Source organism: Nuphar pumila, chromosome 3, assembly GCF_984573655.1.
Source record: "Nuphar pumila chromosome 3, dmNupPumi1.hap1.1, whole genome shotgun sequence".
NCBI classification, from domain to species: Eukaryota; Viridiplantae; Streptophyta; class Magnoliopsida; order Nymphaeales; family Nymphaeaceae; genus Nuphar; species Nuphar pumila.
Window position 1 is genome coordinate 7,550,677 of NC_143251.1, and position 19,089 is coordinate 7,569,765.

Here is a 19,089-nt window from a genome sequence, read left to right on the forward strand (position 1 = left end):
GTTCCATACTCGATAGTTTCATGAATATACCGTAAAATTCTTTTTACCATTTGAAAGTGAAACTCAGTGGGCTTTGCATGAATTGACTAACATAATTTATACTGTATGAGATGTCTAGTCTGGTAAATGTCAAATATTGTAATCCTCCGACCAGACTTCTATACATAGTACAATCGTAGAATAATCTTTCACTTTCTTTGGTGGGGTGAAGGTTAGATGCCATAGGAGTAAAGACCGGTTTGGTGCTTAGCATTTGAGCTTGATCCAATAGGGCATAAGCATACAGTTTCTTATTTAGAAATAAGTCTTTAGTGGAGCGATGAACCTCTATTCCCAAAAATGGTGGAGATAGCCCAAATCTTTCATATAAAACTCATTGCTAACTTTAGTAACAAAATCATTTATCATAGTAAGATTATTTTCTATGAGAATTATATCGTCTACATAAAGTAGAAGAAACATTATCCCATGATTACTTTGATAAATAAACAGAGATGAATCAGCAACACTAGATCAATAAGATCCCATAAAGAATAAGAATGCACCAAACCTGTTATACCAGGCTCATGGAGCTTGTTTCAAACCATATAAGGCTCTATTCAATTTGCACACAAAATCGGGTTTATTTTTATCTCTACCAATACCCAAGTTGAAAAAAATAGGTCAAAGTATTTAAGGTCATAAACATGATGTTTCATTCATCATTAATTAAGTGATGGACAAGAACAAATGTCTCATCAAATCATTCATCTAAGCAAGCATACACAATACTCACAAACATCACATCACAAGCATGTCCTTCAACATCTCAATGACTAGCTATAGGCTAATTCAACTATCTTCATAAAGCATATCTCATATGTCAAAACATAATCATAATCCTTATGCATTCATAACACAAGCATAACTCATGCATTCATAACCTAAGCATGATTATTTTCAATACAACATATAATATGTAGTTATCTCAAATGCACATACGCATCCCACTAGCATTTGCACTTATGCAGATGCTCATATGTAAATAGCACTTATCAATAGTGTTGTGCCCATATGCACTAACATGTATTCTAACAACACGCTTCAATCATGCTATCAATGCATATGACAAAAAAAAAAGAATAAGAGATGCTTCTAAGTTGCTAATGCATTGTTCCTCTTGAAATTACTTTAAAACCCATCAAGTACAATCATGGGTATTTGTCACTCAGAAACAACCATCGAGATGTTCATTATGCTACATATTTTAGTATGTCTCAAAGGTTTAACTGGGGCATTGTCTCGTGCGATCGACCCTACAAGCAGCGGTCGGGAAAATGAACTCGGAGGTCCGTGTATCGGCCATAATTGGGGAAACTCACATCCAATCTCCTCTAGTCAAAAAGCAGCCTTGTGGGACGGTCTGAGTCAAAACCCTAGACCAAGAATACCCTGGCCTAATACATTGTTGGGTACACAAACAATTAGGCATGCATGTACTACTGCCTAGGATTCGCGAGTAGACTTGTCCCATAACCTTCGTGGAACGGAGACGAGAGACGCTTCTAGCCCTTTATAAATTTTTGATATCCCATGAGGCTTGTACCGCCTACCGTCTTTTAGGTAGAACTCAAGACACTAACATCTCGTGAGATCAGGACAATCACAATTTATCCATGCTCTCATATAAGATTCATTTCACAGTTTATCCATACTCTTATGCATGATTCTTTCATAGCATACTCACTTTATACATCGTGCTCTAATGCATGGCATACTCGGCTTATACAAAAATCATATGATATGCATGTCATGTTTCCACGCATAGCATGCTTCAACATTCATTCATTTCATTCAAGTATCACGGAATCATAGGTTTATCTCAAGCACATGCATAGCCCATGGCTTATGCATAGTTTCAAATGTACGTGCAAAAGCACTTCATATTCCCACTACACTATGTCATGCTCAGCATGACCCCAAGCTTCAACAAGCAAAATACTTTTATTCTCATTCATTCATTCATGAAGTGGCATGACTCCAAACTTCACAATTATAAATATGAAATCAAAGCACTTCATATTCCCACTACACTATGTCATGCTCAGTATGACCCCAAGCTCACGTATTATCCAACAAAAACAGTTAAAGGCCACCATGAAAATAAAACACATACCTCCTTTCTTCCATAGGTAGGGTCGGTTGAATTCTTTTTAGGAAGAAAAAAGATTACAGAAAGTGAAGAAATATGAGGAAGGGAAGGGATGAAGGAGAATGGAGAGAAAAGAATGATCAGATAGGTTAAAACATGGAGGGAGGAGTTCTAATTTCACACAATGACAAGCCGAGCGTTTCCTCACTCATTTCAGAAGGCGCATACTTTGCTTAGGCTTCTAATTTTCTTTCTTTCTTTCTCCCTATCAGATAGAACCCAACAAACGGTCAAGATCATGTATAATGTGCTTAGGCGTTGGATACAACCTCCCTTATTAATTATGTATAATAATGGTTGAAGACGAATCAGGTGATTTAACAAAACACAATTTTTTTTGTGTTTTGAAATCACCCCATCCACGCCTTCAATCACCACCGTTCATTGTGAAATGATGACATTAGCACTTTTGGTGGGTTCCATTGCTTGCACAATGAATAGTGGTGAATGTAGACATGGATGAAGGCATGGAAAATGAAGATTTCCACACACAAATTTTTTGGTTTGTGAAACCGCCTGATCCATACTCAGTTAGATTAGTTAGTTGTCAAAGGGAATCCTAAAATTTAATCATACAGCAACACAAGGTAGTGCTTTTTTTCATAGGAAAAAAAAAATAGTGTTCTAAAGCATAAAAGTAGGAGCAATTAATCAACATTACGTGGTTCTAGTAGGTGTTAGTGCAAATCATGTTATCAACGAAACCAGACCTGATACAATTTTTACCGAGTCAAACCTAAAAAACAAGATCTATTTCACTGTCCAAACAGGATCTCTAATAATAATCTCTGTTTCCTGATATCTAAGAATTGATTCAAAACTATACCCAAATTCAAATAAGATTTGATAAAGTTAAGCTAAATCCAGATCCAAATAATAGAGATATTATTGATAGACATTTGAAAATCAAAGAGCTCAAGACCAGATCCTAGTCCAAAAGGCATGCTTGAGCTTAGAGATGACCAACATGCAAGTTTCAGAGTTCTTTTCTGGGTCTACATCTGACAATTTCTTTCGAGATATAGGGTACATCACCCTTACCCTTCAAAAATGAGCTTGAGCAAGCCAGGTCCGGTCAGACCGAGCCCATGGATAGCTTAATTTGTTGTTAAGAGAGATCCTCAGCAATGCTGTCTTCACTTGCTCTATGTGAAACCAGGTCATTGAAACCACTACTATATATTAGATACCCCTTATGGGCTGAGAGGTGTCATGTTGACCATGGACTAAGTCCCACATTGTAAAACTTGATAAGGACTTCCCCCTGCCCATGGGAGATAGTCTCCCACTTGGACTAGGCCTTGCAAGAAAGGATGCACACAATGGGTATCGAACTCCTGACCTCCTCCAACTAGAAATCCTTAAGCCAACCCACCTGGACAGACGTAAGGAGTCCTTGTGGGAACATTCTTTTTCAACTTGTATTGAACCTCTTCCAGATAAGTACTATCAGGAGTGGAGCTAGGTAGAGGCCAGTGTGGGCATGTGCCCACCTGGACCTGAAAATATCGAGTTCAAGGTTTCGGATCAGGATGGGCAGTGCCCACCTTGACATTTTTACTGCATATTAAAAAACAATATATATACACATATTATAAGTGTATGAATGAGTACGTGGCTATATATAAATTACTTAAAAAAATACTTTTTTTACCATAACTTTCAATTTCAAATCTATTTATTGTTAACTTTTTAAAAATATGTAAAAGATTTGGAGATTTTTCAATCAGATTTAAAAAAAAAATTACCAAACCTGACTAAATGGGTTCGGTCAGTCGCATATGCGACCCGAACCTGTGCCGTATACATTGGAGTGCCTATGCCTTGGGGGTGTCCACAGGTCGGGTATGACATGATGCTGACCCGTACTGGATCTGGCAGGATCACGGCTTTGTAACAAAGGAAGAGCTCCGATTAATTATTATGGTCGGCCAGATGGGCAAACAAACTTAATTTTAATTACAGTGTTATAACATATGGCAAGAATGTAATTTTAGAAAAAGCAATAAGGCGTCTAATTTTTTTGCACCTGTTACCCTGCTTCTTCCTTTGTAATATTTAGGAAAATATCAAGAAATTATTTTTTAATCAATAAAATAATAAAAGACCCATGTCTTCATGTCCTATGTTTTTTCTTTTTGCAAAAAGAAAAAAAAATGAACTTGTATCAAGTCATGATTCATGATGATGTCTTTAAGATAGGCTGCAAACAGATCGGATATTTGATCTGAGTTCCACATGTTATTTCTGGATATGGATCTTTTAAGTAAAATCCAAATGTACATTCGGATTTGATTCAGTTCTGTTCAATCGGATTACTTTCGAATCTGGGTTGGCTTTGGATTAATATTTTAGGTCGGATCTGGAGTTGATCCAAACCAGCATCCATCCTGATTCAAATCTAAGTTCAGATTCAGATCTATTATTGAAGATTTGGATTCATATTCGGATCCAGCACGATCCATCCTGAATCCAACCCGTTTGTACCCCCTACTTCAAAACAAAACACAGGTTGATCACATTAAGCCTATTGTTCCTTTTTTTCAATTAAAAGGAACAAAAGTCCTTTGGCTTTCCTACTAATTCCATAATAATTTTCTGACTGGTGTGATTGGTAAAACCCAAAAACCTTTCATTTATGAGATTTTATGTTGCATATATTTTCTTTGCACTTTTTGTTGGGCCTATTATGTGGTGATGATATACTGTGCTCTTGATGGGGAAAAGACCCATTTGATAGATATATTATATATCCACCAACAGGGGCGTAGCTAGGGGGGGGCTAGCCCAGTCCTGCCTTCCCAAACAGTTAATTTTTTTTTAAAAGCCCAGTCCTAGCCCTGCCCTGATTCCATATGAAATAGATTTTTATCCATTTTTTAGCCCAGCCCTTACTGCAGCAAATAGTTTGATTTGTCCATATGAAATAGATTTTTATTAATAATTGTAGCCATTTTTTATTTTATCTCAAAAAAAAAAAATTTCGGGGGCGCTACCCCGAACCCCCGACTATCACACAAATTTTTTTTTCTTTCTACACCCTGTTTGCCCCCCCCCCCCCCCCCCCCTCACATGAATCCTAGCTACGCCCCTGTCCACCAAGATCCCTGAGGCCCATTGAGTTCTTTTATGTGATCCACAGAAACTATTGAAGATTATCTACTCAGCTTTTGTTTTCTACGACATGCAAAGCTGGACGCTTAAGCATGCCATGTGCTTGCTTAATTTCATGCATTGTATGGCACACATCCCCTTCTTTTTGTTGCATTGACAGCTAATACACAGAATATCCCTTCTTTGACAAATTTCTCTCTGTGATTGATCATGGCTTTGATCAATCCCAGGGTGACAAAAGTACAGATGACACCATATTAAGTTTGGAAAGAGGGAACAAAGGGAAGCACACCCATTGTAGTGTTTTGTTCTTTCTCATTTTCATTGAGATTGTGGTTTTCAATTGACCACCTCATTGATAGATCTCCAACACGGTTTACTGTCTTTCTTCATAGGAGAGGTAATTTTTTTTCAGACAACTTTCATTTAAGGTCCAACTTTTTCCCCTAATATCAGAAAATAGGACTCACATTTTTTTAATATACTGATATGAGCCGTTAGTTTTCTGAAAACTGATGCCATCAATTAAATATCAGGTAAATTCAATCAAATTGATGGTAGTACCTTTCTCTTTCGGACAAGAGGTAAATAAGTATTTTTCAACTCTAAAGGACAATATAAGAAACTAACAAAGATCACGTTTCCCCAAGATGATGGATATTAACCTAAGAGCTCTATTTGGCAGTTTTCAGGAAACCTTTGGCTCACACTGGGAAAATAAAAACACGAAGCTCTTTTTTGCAATTGTAGGTAAAAGGTTGGCCTCTAAATGCAAATTTCCCAAATTTTTTTTTACATGAATAAAAAAGGTTGGGTTTGTCTTACGTAGAGTTTAGATACAGTTAAGGGGTGTTTGAATGAACGAGATCCAAGGCTTGCTTACTGACAGGCCAATCACATGATATAGAATTCTGGCCCCATTTAGAATGCTGTCATTGTGATGAATACGGATCCCATCATTTGAATTAGGATGGGTTCCATCGTACATCTAGCCGATGATTAGATGGCTAGGATTGAATGTATGATGGAACCCATCCTATTCCAAATGTTAGATTGGCTTGTGTCACATAGGCAGGCACTCAACCGGCCCTTGTATCCCTGCTCCAGTTTGAAATCCTTGGATCTCAGATCATCCCATTTGAACTAGCATTGTGCTTACTTATGTGGGGGCAGGTCCCATTCCAAGATCGAGTGCTTTCAAATAACAGATCTTATATCAGGCATGCAAACACACACTTAGTGAGCATATGTTTGTGTCGGATCTCAGATCCCGAGACTGTGATCTGGCTTGGAGCCCACACCACATGAAAGGGTTTGCCAAACAGGGGATCCTCAAAGTACAGTTATTAAACGCTTTCAGTTGCACAAAGTGCAGTGGTACTATAGGGGTCGGCCTAAACCCAGGTTACCTATTAAAAAGAAAAAAAGGTGCAGATGGATCCCATTATTTTTAAATATGGATGGGTTCCATCATACATTCAATCTTAGCCATCCAATCAATGACTAAATGATTCTGCTGGATGGCTATGATTGAATGTACGATGAAACCCATCCTATTTCAAATGATGGGATCCGTTTGCCAGTGGGACTGGAGGCTTTGACAACGAAGGTAAAGGTGTAAATAATTATTGAGGAAAGAACAAAATACCTCACGGCGCTTGAAAGCAGTCAGCTGCAAGACTTGGCTTTACTAATGGCAACATAAAGGTGGCGTTAGGTAGAAAGGTCATCATTCATCCGTTAAAAACAGGTTGCTAGAATAAACTAAAAGTTATGTCGCTGTTATGTAAATATCTGATCAGTTGGGTAGCTTTCTGTAAATTATTCTTTTATCTTCCTTTTCTCGTCTTGGCAGTAAGAATCATGATATTGGATTGAAGCCACTGTGATCTAATTAACCACATGTACAGTTGCTCTCCAATTAGCTATAGGAGAATGGCGACATATATGGTGGTGTTGTTACAGATCGACAGAATGCAGAAATCATGGCCACACCCATCAATTTATCATGTTTTTCTTTTCTTTTCTTTTCTTTTCTAACGAAAAAACTATCACCAAGGACTGAGCCGCTTAATGAGCCCGCCTCCTGCAAGGTAAAACTCTGGATGAGGACATGACCACCCTGCCTTACATGGCCCGTCCACCAGATAAAGCTACAGACAATACCAATTTATCATGTTAATGCACTATTTTAGTAATTTGCTTAAGGTATTGCTGCAAAGCAATTTATAGTTCCATATATCAGCTAGGGTTACTATTGGCAACTAATGAAGGTACAGAACTAATGAGTTAGAAATCATAAGTGCAAGTTGTTGTATTGACTCAATCTAACTATATGGATATGTTCACCATGGTTTGTTTGCTAAGGATCAAGCCTTGAATTGTGCTTTTCTGCTGTAAAAATGTGATCTTTTGCCTTACTAAATTTTAGTACATTGTGAGCAGTTGATTTTTGAACTCCTTTAAAAACATAATTATTTGTCATAATCTTATGATTCAAAACAAGTTTCTTACTAAACAAGCCATGTAGATCACATCTGTAACATTTGATCTGCAAAAAAGTTGATTTTTTTTTTAAGAAAAAAGTGTTTTTTACTTATTAGTTTTGTACCTTCATCGGTAGCGAATATTTACTCATTTTTTATGCCATTAGCAATGCAAGTATTTTGAAAAAAAAAAACACGACTCTTTCACCAAGTTCATTGCTATAAAACTTCAAGTTCCCACCCCAAGGTGGGTTGGCCTAGTGGGGTGGGGCCTTTGCTGCTAGATGGGTGGTCAAGGTTCGATTGGTAAGGGCTTTTTTCCTCTGAACAAGCCCACACCCAGCATAAGCCCCAGGGCAGGGGTCCTAGCCTCAGAGTTTTATGCCGCCCGCATGATGACCTTAGGTATATCAGGCTGAGCCAGCACGACCAGGTCTTCGCGAAAGCGCCTGGGGCGGTTTCTCCCAGTAAAAAAAAAAAAAGTAATTACCAATTTGTCAATGCGTGAAAGTCATATTCTTTGGAGATCATGTTGAGGTTCGTTGGGGTTAATTACATGGTCAAATTTTTACAAGGTGGGTTGGTATTTCAAGGTTTTATTTTCTCCAAAGCAACTGGTCTCAAAGTACAAAATGATGGACAAAGTCGATTGCCGAGAAAACGTCAAACCATGTGCAAACAAAAGTGACACCATTCTTGTTGGAGTTCTATTTGCGTGTTTGATCTTTTCACTTGATATCGTCTCTCTCTCTCTCTCTCTCTCTCTCTCTCTCTCTCTCTCTCTCTCATACTTTAATATCCTTTATCAAAACTGTAGCCCATATTGGCCACTAAATAGAGTTTCCTAAAATTCTCATATTCAAGACGTGTTTAGAATTAGTTAGGATTTGATTACCCACCAAACAAACAGGGTTTCCTAACATTATAAACATGCCTAGAACCAGTTTAGGATGTGGTTGTTTTATTACCAACTTCAGGCATGTTTGTTTTGATCACAGTTCTGATTGCTCAACCTATGAAAGCTAGTCACAGGGTTCACACCCCCCGACTAACTTTCACATGTCAGAAGGTGTACTTAGTTTAGACAATGGCTTAAGCATTGCTAGCAAAACTCTGCTTAAAAAATGCCTTTCCAATAAAACCTTTGACAACAGAAAAAAAGAAGACTATCTTTGGGAGTGTTGAATCCCGAGGTTGTGTGGTGGTTTCGGCCATGCTCTCATACTCTCTTGCTGTTTGGGAGCAGTGTTGTTGCTGTGAAAAATGAGAGCACATTTCAACACCTTTCTTGATAGGATGTTTTTCGCAACTCCATCTCTCAACATCACACATTGGAAAAACGATATTTTTGGCAACACTGAAACGGTGTTCCCATCCCATTGCAAGACTGCCAAACATAGCCTAACAGGAGCGACATCAAAGATCATTAAGTTGGATTATTCTATACATAATGCCCCAAACATATATTTCGGATTGGAGATTTCCGGGAAAAGGAGTTAGTATTATTAAAAAGTACTTCTTGACTAAGAAAAAAAAAAAAAATCAAGAAGCAAGTGAGCATTTGGCAATAAGGCATATAACCATGGAAACTTTCTCACCGTAGACTGCATTTTGTTTTACCACAATGTGGACTAGGGGTGGCAATTTCTGACACGACCCGCCAACCCGACCCGCCAACCCGCCTCTTAGGCGGGTTCGGGTTGGGCTTAAGCCAACCCGTTTAATAAACGGGTCGACCCGCGTAACCGGTTTATTAAACAGGTCGGGTTCGGGTTGGGGGTATGCCAACCCGCCAACCCGACTGACCCGTTTAATAAACGGGTTAGGCGGGTGGGTCAACCCGCCAACCTGACCCGCGAACCTGAAAACCCGTTTACCCGACCCAACCCATTTATTAAATGGGTTGGCGGGTCGTGTCGGGTTACCCGTTTATTAAACGGGTCGGGTTCGTGTTTGCCACAGCCGACCCGTTTAATAAACGGGTCGGGTTCGGGTTGAGGTATGCTGACACGCCAACCCGCCAACCCGACCCGATTGCCACCCCTAATGTGGACTCGCTAGAAGTCTCCCATGTTTTTATAACTAGGAGAAAAAAAAATACAAACTTTTCAATCATCTAGAAACAATACATTTCCATGGAAATTACTCCCAGCTAGGACAAGCTGCAAATGTGGAAATATCAGGCAGGATAAAGGAGTAGCCATTCTCAGTGAAGGTTGCAGTGACTACAAATATGAGGAGGAAAGGTCCTTAGACCTTGGTGCACGCACCTGAACGGCTGAGCCAAGGGCCCATCTTGGTTAAATGGTTAAACAAAGTGGTCGGTCAACAACTTTAGGGGTGTGATTCCCTGTTGTGGGAAATCCATGGATATGTGGATCGAGGCATGGGTTTCACGCCTTGATCCACCACCCTCTCAAATACCGGATCCTTGTTTCAGGCAAGTTCTCCCCCAAATCCACAGGTCTCTAGTCTGAACTTTTCCCCTTTTTAGGGTGGGGCGCGTGGGAGAGACTAGAGATCCTTGGATCTCAAAACCAAGGATCTTTGGTATGAGATCCCTTGGTTCTGAGATCTGAGGAATTCAAAAAATACCCCATGTTTGTTTGAGTCTCATGATATTTGGACTCATGCAAATGAGAGAATGAATCTCATTGGCATCGGCTAAACAAACAGCAGAAAATGAGTGGTGTGAAATGAACCCTCGAATGGTTTTACAAATGAGAGTTGCTTTCTCGTTTACATGAGAATCAGAATAATAAGGAGCCTCATGTGATTCCGATTCATATGACCCAAATCAAATTTGATTTGGAAACAAGTGGCCCAGCAAACAAAACTTACTGTAAGACTGCATTGGATCACCTTGGATCCCAGATCCGTGGATCTGATGTGGCTCAGGGAGGAGCGCTCACCTAGATCCGACGTAGACAAATGGCGTATCTCAGGTTCACATTTTTTGAGGTATCTAAGATTCAAATTTGAAAGGAAATTCACGGTTCTTTGGCCTGACCTGGGGGGTGGGTGGGTAGGTGGATCAGGCCAGAGATCCTAGCTTTTCAAATCCTCCGTTTCCTCATATTTGAAAACCGACTCATTCAAACGAGCCTAAAGGATTAAGGCGTGAAATAGATCCAACCATGTAACACTGGAAGAGAGTTCCATGTTCATCCTAAGTTTGCTGGAATTTTCTCAAGCTCTGCTGGCTAGACAAACTGAAAGTACAGTCCCAGCTCGACAAGAAAACTTTTTACAGACCATGAAATGAGAGGGTGGTGTATGTTCACCCCCGATGATTCACTGAATCCCACGTTTGTGTTCGGGGGTCCCAAAAAGCACCACGTATATAAGCACATGGGACTCGTATTCCCGTGTATGTTGACATCACTCAGCATTGGAGTATAGTTCGGTTGCAAAGACTTAAGTACCCTTTCTTGCTATTCTTGCCATAAAACGAAGGTTTGAGAAAATGACAAAAATGTTCTTCATTCAAAAAAGGAAAACAAACGGTTCAAAAAAAGGACAAACATGTCCTTCATCCAAAAAGTCGAGGATGATGTTGACTCTTCAAAGTCTACACAGCGAAACGAACCTTAGTCGACGATCCGATGGTGAGCCGGCGAAACGAACCTGAGCCATCAAAAATGTATGTTTGAACTTTTCATCGTCATCTTCTTCTTCTTCCTTCTCCGTAAAACACTGTAAAACCCTCTATCTCTCTCTCTCTAGAGAAGAAATCAAGGAAGGCAAAAAGTTCCCCCTAGAGAAGGCCATGAACATCAACTCTCTCACTCTCTCTCCCTTCTCTTTCTACTTCTGTGCACATCCAGCAGACGATCCTACATTGCTCCATCAAACACCGACTGACCTGCACACTGACTGTAGCATCGTTCAACTTGATTTGTTGTGGAGTCTGATTCAGAGTTTTTGCCCTTATAGGAGGGGGGTTTGGGGGCTCCTCCCAGCGTGGGTAGCATCGTTCAACTTGATTCATTGTAGATCCTTATTTAGAGTTTTTGCCCTTACATGAGGGGGGTCCGGGGGGCTCTCCCGACACGGGTCTCAGTTAAAATGGGGAATGAAATGATAATAGAAATCGCTGAAAATTTACATGAATAAACTAGACTCAATAACGAAGACACCACTTTTTACGGATTTGAAATATGACCTCCGGTTAGGGAGATATGACCCTCACAAATTGGTCCTAATTTGGGTAGTGATTTATAGCGATTTGCTTACTGAATAACACTACAAATCGCTATAATGATTTGCAGAAAACACTACAAATCGCTATAGTGAGATCCAACAACACTATAAATCGTTGTGGGGCTCGTTGGAGACCCAAAAATACTATAAATCGCTATAGTGATTTGCGGAAGACACTACAAATCATTGTTGAAAGGCTGGATAACACTATAAATCGTTATGGGGCTCGTTGGAGACCCGAAAATACTACAAATCGCTGTAGGAAAGCCCGACAATACTATAAATCATTTTTGAAAGGCCGGATAACACTATAAATCGTTGTGAGGCTCGTTGGAGACCCGAAAACACTATAAATTGTTGTAGGAAGGCCCGACAATACTACAAATCATTGTGGGGCTCGTTGGATACCCGACAACACTAAAAATCACTATAGGGGAGTCATTGAAAAAATTATGGGAAAGAAACAGAAAAAGAAAAATAGAAAAATCGTGGGAAGGGGTGTTACGAAAACCTCGAGCAAGAAACAACCGAAGAAAACATGAGCCCCACGATTAAACAAAACGCTTTATTGCTCTTTTTTGATAGTTAAAAGAGGAAAAGAAAATAAAAAAATTATACAAGGCCCCAAAAAAAATTGGTTTGGGGGGGCGCTGCCCCCCGAGTCCCCTGCCAGGGGCGGCCCCCCTGGACCCCCGCCCGCTGACCGCGCAATGGGACCCGCGCCGGGGGGAGCCCCCGGACCCCCCTCATGTAAGGGTAAAAACTCTAAATCAGGCTCCACAACGAATCAAGTTGAACGATGCTACCCACGCTGGGAGGAGCCCCCAAACCCCCTCTTGTAAGAGCAAAAACTCTGAATCAGGCTCCACAACAAATCAAGTTGAACGATGCTATCCACGCTGGGAGGAGCCCCCAAACCCTCCTCCTATAAGGGCAAAAACTCTAAATCAAGCTCCACAACTCATCAAGTTGAATGATGCTACCCACGCTAGGAGGAGCCCTCAGACCCCCCTTCTGTAAGGGTAAAAACTCTGAATCAGGCTCCACAACTCTTCAGGTTGAATGATGCTACCCACGCTGGGAGGAGCCCCCAGACCCCTCTCCTGTAAGGGTAAAAACTCTGAATCAGGATCCACAACTCATTTAGTTGAATGATGCTACCCACGCTGGGAGGAGCCTCCAAACCCTCCTCCTGTAAAGGTAAAAGCTCTAAATCAGGCTTCACAACAGTCAATGTGTAAGTCAGTCGATGCTTGATGGAGCAATGTAGGATCTTCTGCTGGATGTGCACAGAAGCAGAAAGAGAAGGGAGAGAGAGAGTGAGAGGGTTGATGTTCATCGCCTCCTCCAGGAGAGATTTCTTTCTCGGATAATCCTGCAGTGCAGAGACTGAGTCTTAAATAATCATCTTCGGGGCACTTAAGTCTTTACAATCATTCCTTTTCTAGAATCGTTATTTTTTTGGCACCAATGGAGGAGAGGGTACTTAAGTCTTTGCAATCGCATCAAACTCCAATGCTAATTAATGCTGACAAACATGGGGATACGAGACACACAGGCTTAAATACATGGTGTTTTATGAGACCCCCGAGCATGAGATGCCCTGTTCGGGGGGAGGGGGGGACATATAACCTGCTTCGCCATGAAATCCATAATGTTGCTTCAAATCAATGTTGTTAGTACCGGTATCGGGTGAATCAGCAGATGCCAATTCTCAAGTGAATCATTCTGAATAGGCTACAAAATAATTAAAAAATACTTCTCGTTAGTATCGTTAAAATAATATTAAAATTTAATTTTAAGCATTTTTACATTTATTAAAAAATGGCCGATTCAGGTTAGTATCCTATCAATTTTCTGATACAGGCCTATACTGACAACATTGCTACAAATCATGTTCCCCATACGAACTAATGTAAAAACATCATGATGTTACTGATGCAAACTAGTGCATTGCACTGTTGCAACTTGCAATGTTGTGTCTCAATAATTGCACCAAATCATCATGATATTACTGATAACATGCTTTTTGTCACCCATAATCAATCAACATGCCAATAAATATAGATACAAGTTACAACACAGTTGAATCCTTGGTGTACAAAAGTAACAAAACTACAAAGTGGTTTAATCTTGGAATATTCGGTTCCAAGGCAATTAGTACATCCATTAAAGAAATCAGATTCTAGAACCTGCATAATTCCACTTTTCTAATGCTTGAATAGAATTAAGAACACAGACAACAATCAAGGAAATAATGGAACGGGTTCAGAAGCAACAATTTTGCAGCTTGTATTGACATAAAGGGAAGGGAAGGTATTTACAGCAAGAATCAAGCTAGATGCTTCATACTGTACATTGGTTTTGACATGTTTTTAGACAAGGAATCTCCACATATTCCAAAGCAAGTAGGACATCAATTAAAGACATCAGATTCAGTAGTTTGAATCATTCCAAAATTTCAAGCTTAAAAAAGAATTAACAGTACACCATAATCATGGAAATAATGGAACAAGGCACGTTAGCAAAATTTTACAGCTTGTAATGATATGAAGGGGAGGTGATATTTACAATACGAATCAAGCTTGATGCTTCATACTGTACATTGGTGGAAATTTATTTACATAAAGAATCTCCACGTCTAGTATTTACATATAATTATGAGCAATCACCCCAAGCCCATAATAACAATTGCTCATCACACGGAAATTTCACACACACACACAAGAAAAGTAGAACATAGAGAAAGTGGGCTCAATTTAGTGAAGTCTTTGATCCAACTACTTATGCTGTTTGTTTTCCGTTTTCTTCACTGATTTGATGGTTTTTCCTTTTTAATCTCTTGTAAGGCATGTGCATGCCTGACGTACTTAATATTTTTTGGAGGATATAATGAGCTGAACGCAGCTTCTTTCTCTCCGACACGATCACACCATGTGCATTGAGTGTCCTCCATTATGGTCACCTGCCAACTTGAAAGCCCTGCGGCTCCTGTAGAGAGGACAGCCATTTCTCCATGTACTTCTTGCTCTCTGCACATGACAAAGGTGCAAATGCCATTTGAGTTACTGGAAGATAAAAGAAACCACAAAAGGTTCAAAATGCAAGGTTCTCTGTTTCGTTGGTTATCTAGGGAAGAGTCCCGTATAATTGGGCAACTCAGATTGAGTCTTGTTTAGTTAAACTACCGGTTTCATGGCAAGAAAGATGGTGCGGACATGAGTTGAAGAATCTCTCGGTAGCCCGAAATCATACTGGAGCCTCACAATTAATTTGCTAGTTTGGTCCCAACTCCTCGAGCTGGTTTCGGCAGCCTTATGAGCACTCGTAACTGGACTCAGGCTACAATCATTTGGCCGGGAAACATTGTGGTCCTGGCCAAGTCCTGAAAGTTCCAAGGCCAAGGCCAACATTCATGGTCCCCAAATCCTTTTCCTAATATTTTCTTCTACAGATTAAATCAATAGCTAAATCTCTATTAATCGCACTCTTACCCGCTAGTCCCTTACAATTGCCAGATTCTGTGGGTTTCCGGCATAGGATCAAGAGGCAAACTGGAAGTGAATGGTCTAACATTATAGAGCCCTCCACCGGTTAGAGCCTCAGCGGCATAGAAACCCATCGGATGACCGGATTGAGTTTTGATACACTACTCCCTCTTCTAATAACACCAGAGATTGACAAAGACGATGAAAGCACACGCTCCAATGAAGAGCGTAAGATATCTTTGTTTTTCCTTTCCCTTCACATGCCTACCCAAAAGAGAGAAAAGAAAAAAGATGAATGAAAAAGCAGGGGAAGAGATGCTCACCTGCAGAATACCCAGTGTGCAAATTGGAAATAAACGCACCCAAAAGCTGATTCTCTGATCTTTCTGCCGCAGAGTCGCCGAAAGGCCTCCCATAGCAAGGCACCAACACGGCAAAACTGTTATCAGATTCATCGTCGTCCTGGAATTCGGGGGCGTGGGGCTCCAACCAACCAATCGACCAATCCGAGTCGTCGGATTCGGAACCAGACATGCATCCACCATCCGACGGCACCAGAACGATATCATACTCCCGGTCGATCCCCTTCCGTTCCTCCCGGCTGTGCCATTTTCGTTTCACCTTCCTGGAAGTAGAAGGGAATTTCGCTCCCTTCGCCCGGAAATGCAAAGAATCCGGCTCCCGGAAACTCGACTCCGCTGAAGACGAAGACATGGGAGGAGAGCCTGAGTGAACAGAGGGATCGTGTTCCTTTCCGCCCCACAGCCACCAAGAGAGACGAGGGAAGGCGACGGCCATTTTTTTATCCTTTTTTAGGAGAAAATCGGTGGGTTTTTCGAACAGAAAACCGAGCCCTAGGAAGAGAAAATTGAACGAAAAATCAGAAATATGGAGATTTAACAAAATACAAAAGAATTTTTTCTCTGTTTCTCCAGGAAAGACGCTTTTTAAATACAAAATAAAAATATTAATGCAAAAATTTGAATTTAAAACCCAGCTCGTGTGATCATTAGCGCTGAAAAGAGAACCACAAAGAGCACGGCAATTTTATTCGCTTTTTATGAAGAAATTTCTTAATTCTTGCACAATTAAAACCAAACACTTAATAAATGTCGCAAAATCGTGATTAAAAACTTACGAAAAACACTCAAACGACAACATCCACACAACGAAAAATATTAAAGAACAAAATTTGAAACAGTCGTTTTTTCCCTTTCAAGAAAAAAATTCCCGTAGATACCGTAAAAAGAAAAAAATGAAAGAGAATAAACTGGTTCTAGCAATCTCGATCACGAATTGCGAAAATAGCAAAAGGGGACTATCCCACACTACTAAATAAAGAAAAAGAAACGGGAAAAACAGAAAATCATCCAAAAACCGTATAAAAAAGAGAAAAAAAAACCCACACGAAAGCCTAATTTCCGTTCCTATCACCTTAAAACGAGAGAGAAAGGCGAAAGCAGAACTCTGTAATCTTGCCTCCTATTCCCTTCGCAGAGATATCCGACCGATCGCCGGATTCCGTCTCCGGATTCCCTCCGAGAAACCTATAGGAATGCCAGACGATTATGGAACCGATCTTCAGAGACGAAAGGAACGAGGAAGACGAAGAGAGACACGAGAACGACGCAGATGGAGGGACAAAATGGGAATTACAAATCTCCCCTGCAATCGGAATGCTGTTCCCCCTACGCTTCCCTATTTATAGACCTCACGTCTCTCTCTCTCTCTCTCTCTCTCTCTCTCTCTCTCTCTCTCTCTCTCTTTATTATATGTGGCCTCGTCGACAGATTCTCTCCTGATTCCATCGGACGGCTTAAGTTTTCCCTACTCTCTTCCTCGGGCCGTCCGATCTCAGTTCCCCCTCCAATCATTGGGAAGAGGGAGAATCTTTAATATTTTTTTTTTAAATTATCCACTTACGTATCTCCTTCCGTATAATTTCAAAAATAGATGCTATCCTTTTTGCTTAAATTTCACTAGAGATAGCGAGAGATAAAGGTATAGGCATACAAATCAATTTGTTGGATCCAATATAATTTAACTGAGTTCATTTAGGAGTCCAATATAATTGACTGGATCTAATTTGGTTAATTCCATCAAATGTGGTCAAATTGTCTCCATTCAGTTATACTGAATCCAATATGATTGACTGGATCTAATCTGGTCCAACTGGATTCACTGAAGTCTACTTAATCCAATATGTTAATTGGATACAAACAGACCCACTTTTGCCTCCATCTTAACCCATAAGTAAATGCATAAAAATGATGGTTCAAATGCATCATTGTTGATTGAAATGACATGAGATGAGTTTTATAATAAAAGGGCAGAAATATCGTTTTTATACTTCAGCCGAGTATTCGAAATGCATTCACATAAAAGTAGGCAGTTAAATGCACTAAACAAAATACTATGTCGCTTTTGTGAAAAGCTGATAAGTTAGGATGCTTTTTTAGTAAAATCTTTTTTGAAAAAAAAAAAGAAAAACTATTTTTGCTTCTAGAAGATAATTACAGGAGTCTACTAACATTGAAAAATCCCCATCCATACCGGAGAATATTGTTTTAGATTCTCTTGGCTTTGAAAGACCACAATTTATTTCTTTTTTGGATAATCCAAGAGAGAAGTCATCCCATCACCAACCTCACATTGGCTGACCTCCTGTTAATAAAAACTTGATGTCCCCCTGCCTAAGGGTGGCAAAACCTGACATGACCCGCCAACCCACCTCTTAGGCGGGTTCGGGTTGGGCTTAAGCCAAACCATTTAATAAACAGATCGAATCCGCCTAACCCGTTTATTAAACGGGTCGGGTTCGGGTTGGGGGTATGCCAACCCGGGTGACCCGTTTAATAAACGGGTTAGGCGGGCGGGTCAACCCACCAACCCGTCCACTGACCCGCCAACCCGCCCGCTACCCGCCAACCCGTTTTCCCGACCCAACCCATTTATTAAATGGGTTGGCGGGTCGTGTCGGGTTACCCGTTTATTAAATGAGTCGGGTTAGTGTTTGCCACAGCCGACCCGTTTAATAAACGGGTCGGGTTCGGGTTGAGGTATGCTGACCCGCCAACCCCTACCCCTGCCCACCAAAAAGTACGGCTCTACAACCAACATCAACCTTGAGTCAAGAGATGCCACCAATAGGTTTCGAATTTGTGATATCCCTTCAACTTGGTGACATTCACAAGTGGCCTCTACCAGATGAGCAGAGCTCTAAAAGACCTAAATATCGAGGATAGAATATGACCCTTTTTTATATTAGGTAAGAATAAAATTTGATTGTAAAAATTGATTTAAGATAACTTCAGGTCTCTATTTGATAGTTTTGATAGAAATATGGGTAGCATTAAGAATTTCGGGAAATGTGGGTCTGTTTTTGAAATGGCTTGGGGGTTCAATAAGATCTAATTGTCAGTTCATTGATAAAAAAAAAATGGTCCTTATATGAGATTTTTTTCTTGGCAGCACAAATATTTTAATCCACCACGTGAGGTTCAGATTGGACAAAGAGGGAGGATGCTGACGTGGGGCTGACCAATCATTGATCGTGTGTGGCATCCCTCAAGCCACGTGTCACGCATCATCAACCGTTGATTTATTT

General features: G+C 40.3%; 1 protein-coding gene across 2 annotated transcripts; it reads right to left on the bottom strand.

Moving 5' to 3' along the window:
* Positions 1-14,515: 14,515 nt before the first annotated feature.
* Positions 14,516-17,154, bottom strand: LOC149841813 (uncharacterized). 2 transcript variants are annotated; one of them, XM_090001174.1, is made up of 3 exons: positions 16,917-17,154; positions 15,806-16,336; positions 14,516-15,026 (listed from the first exon to the last, which is right to left on the bottom strand). In XM_090001174.1, exons 2-3 carry the CDS (start codon positions 16,278-16,280, stop codon positions 14,956-14,958), a joined length of 546 nt encoding a protein of 181 aa, XP_089857300.1. In that variant the 5' UTR covers positions 16,281-16,336; positions 16,917-17,154; the 3' UTR covers positions 14,516-14,955. The 2 variants fall into 2 exon arrangements, with proteins under 2 accessions (XP_089857300.1, XP_089857299.1); XM_090001173.1 differs by having other exon boundaries at positions 15,806-17,154.
* Positions 17,155-19,089: the final 1,935 nt, after the last annotated feature.

Excerpts from the sequence above, each read along its gene's own strand:
- LOC149841813 (XM_090001174.1), bottom strand. The coding sequence starts at position 16,280 with ATGGCCGTCGCCTTCCCTCGTCTCTCTTGGTGGCTGTGGGGCGGAAAG. Across the intron at positions 15,027-15,805 it reads GCACACTGGGTATTCTGCAG|AGAGCAAGAAGTACATGGAG; the intron begins GTGAGCATCTCT and ends TGTCATGTGCAG.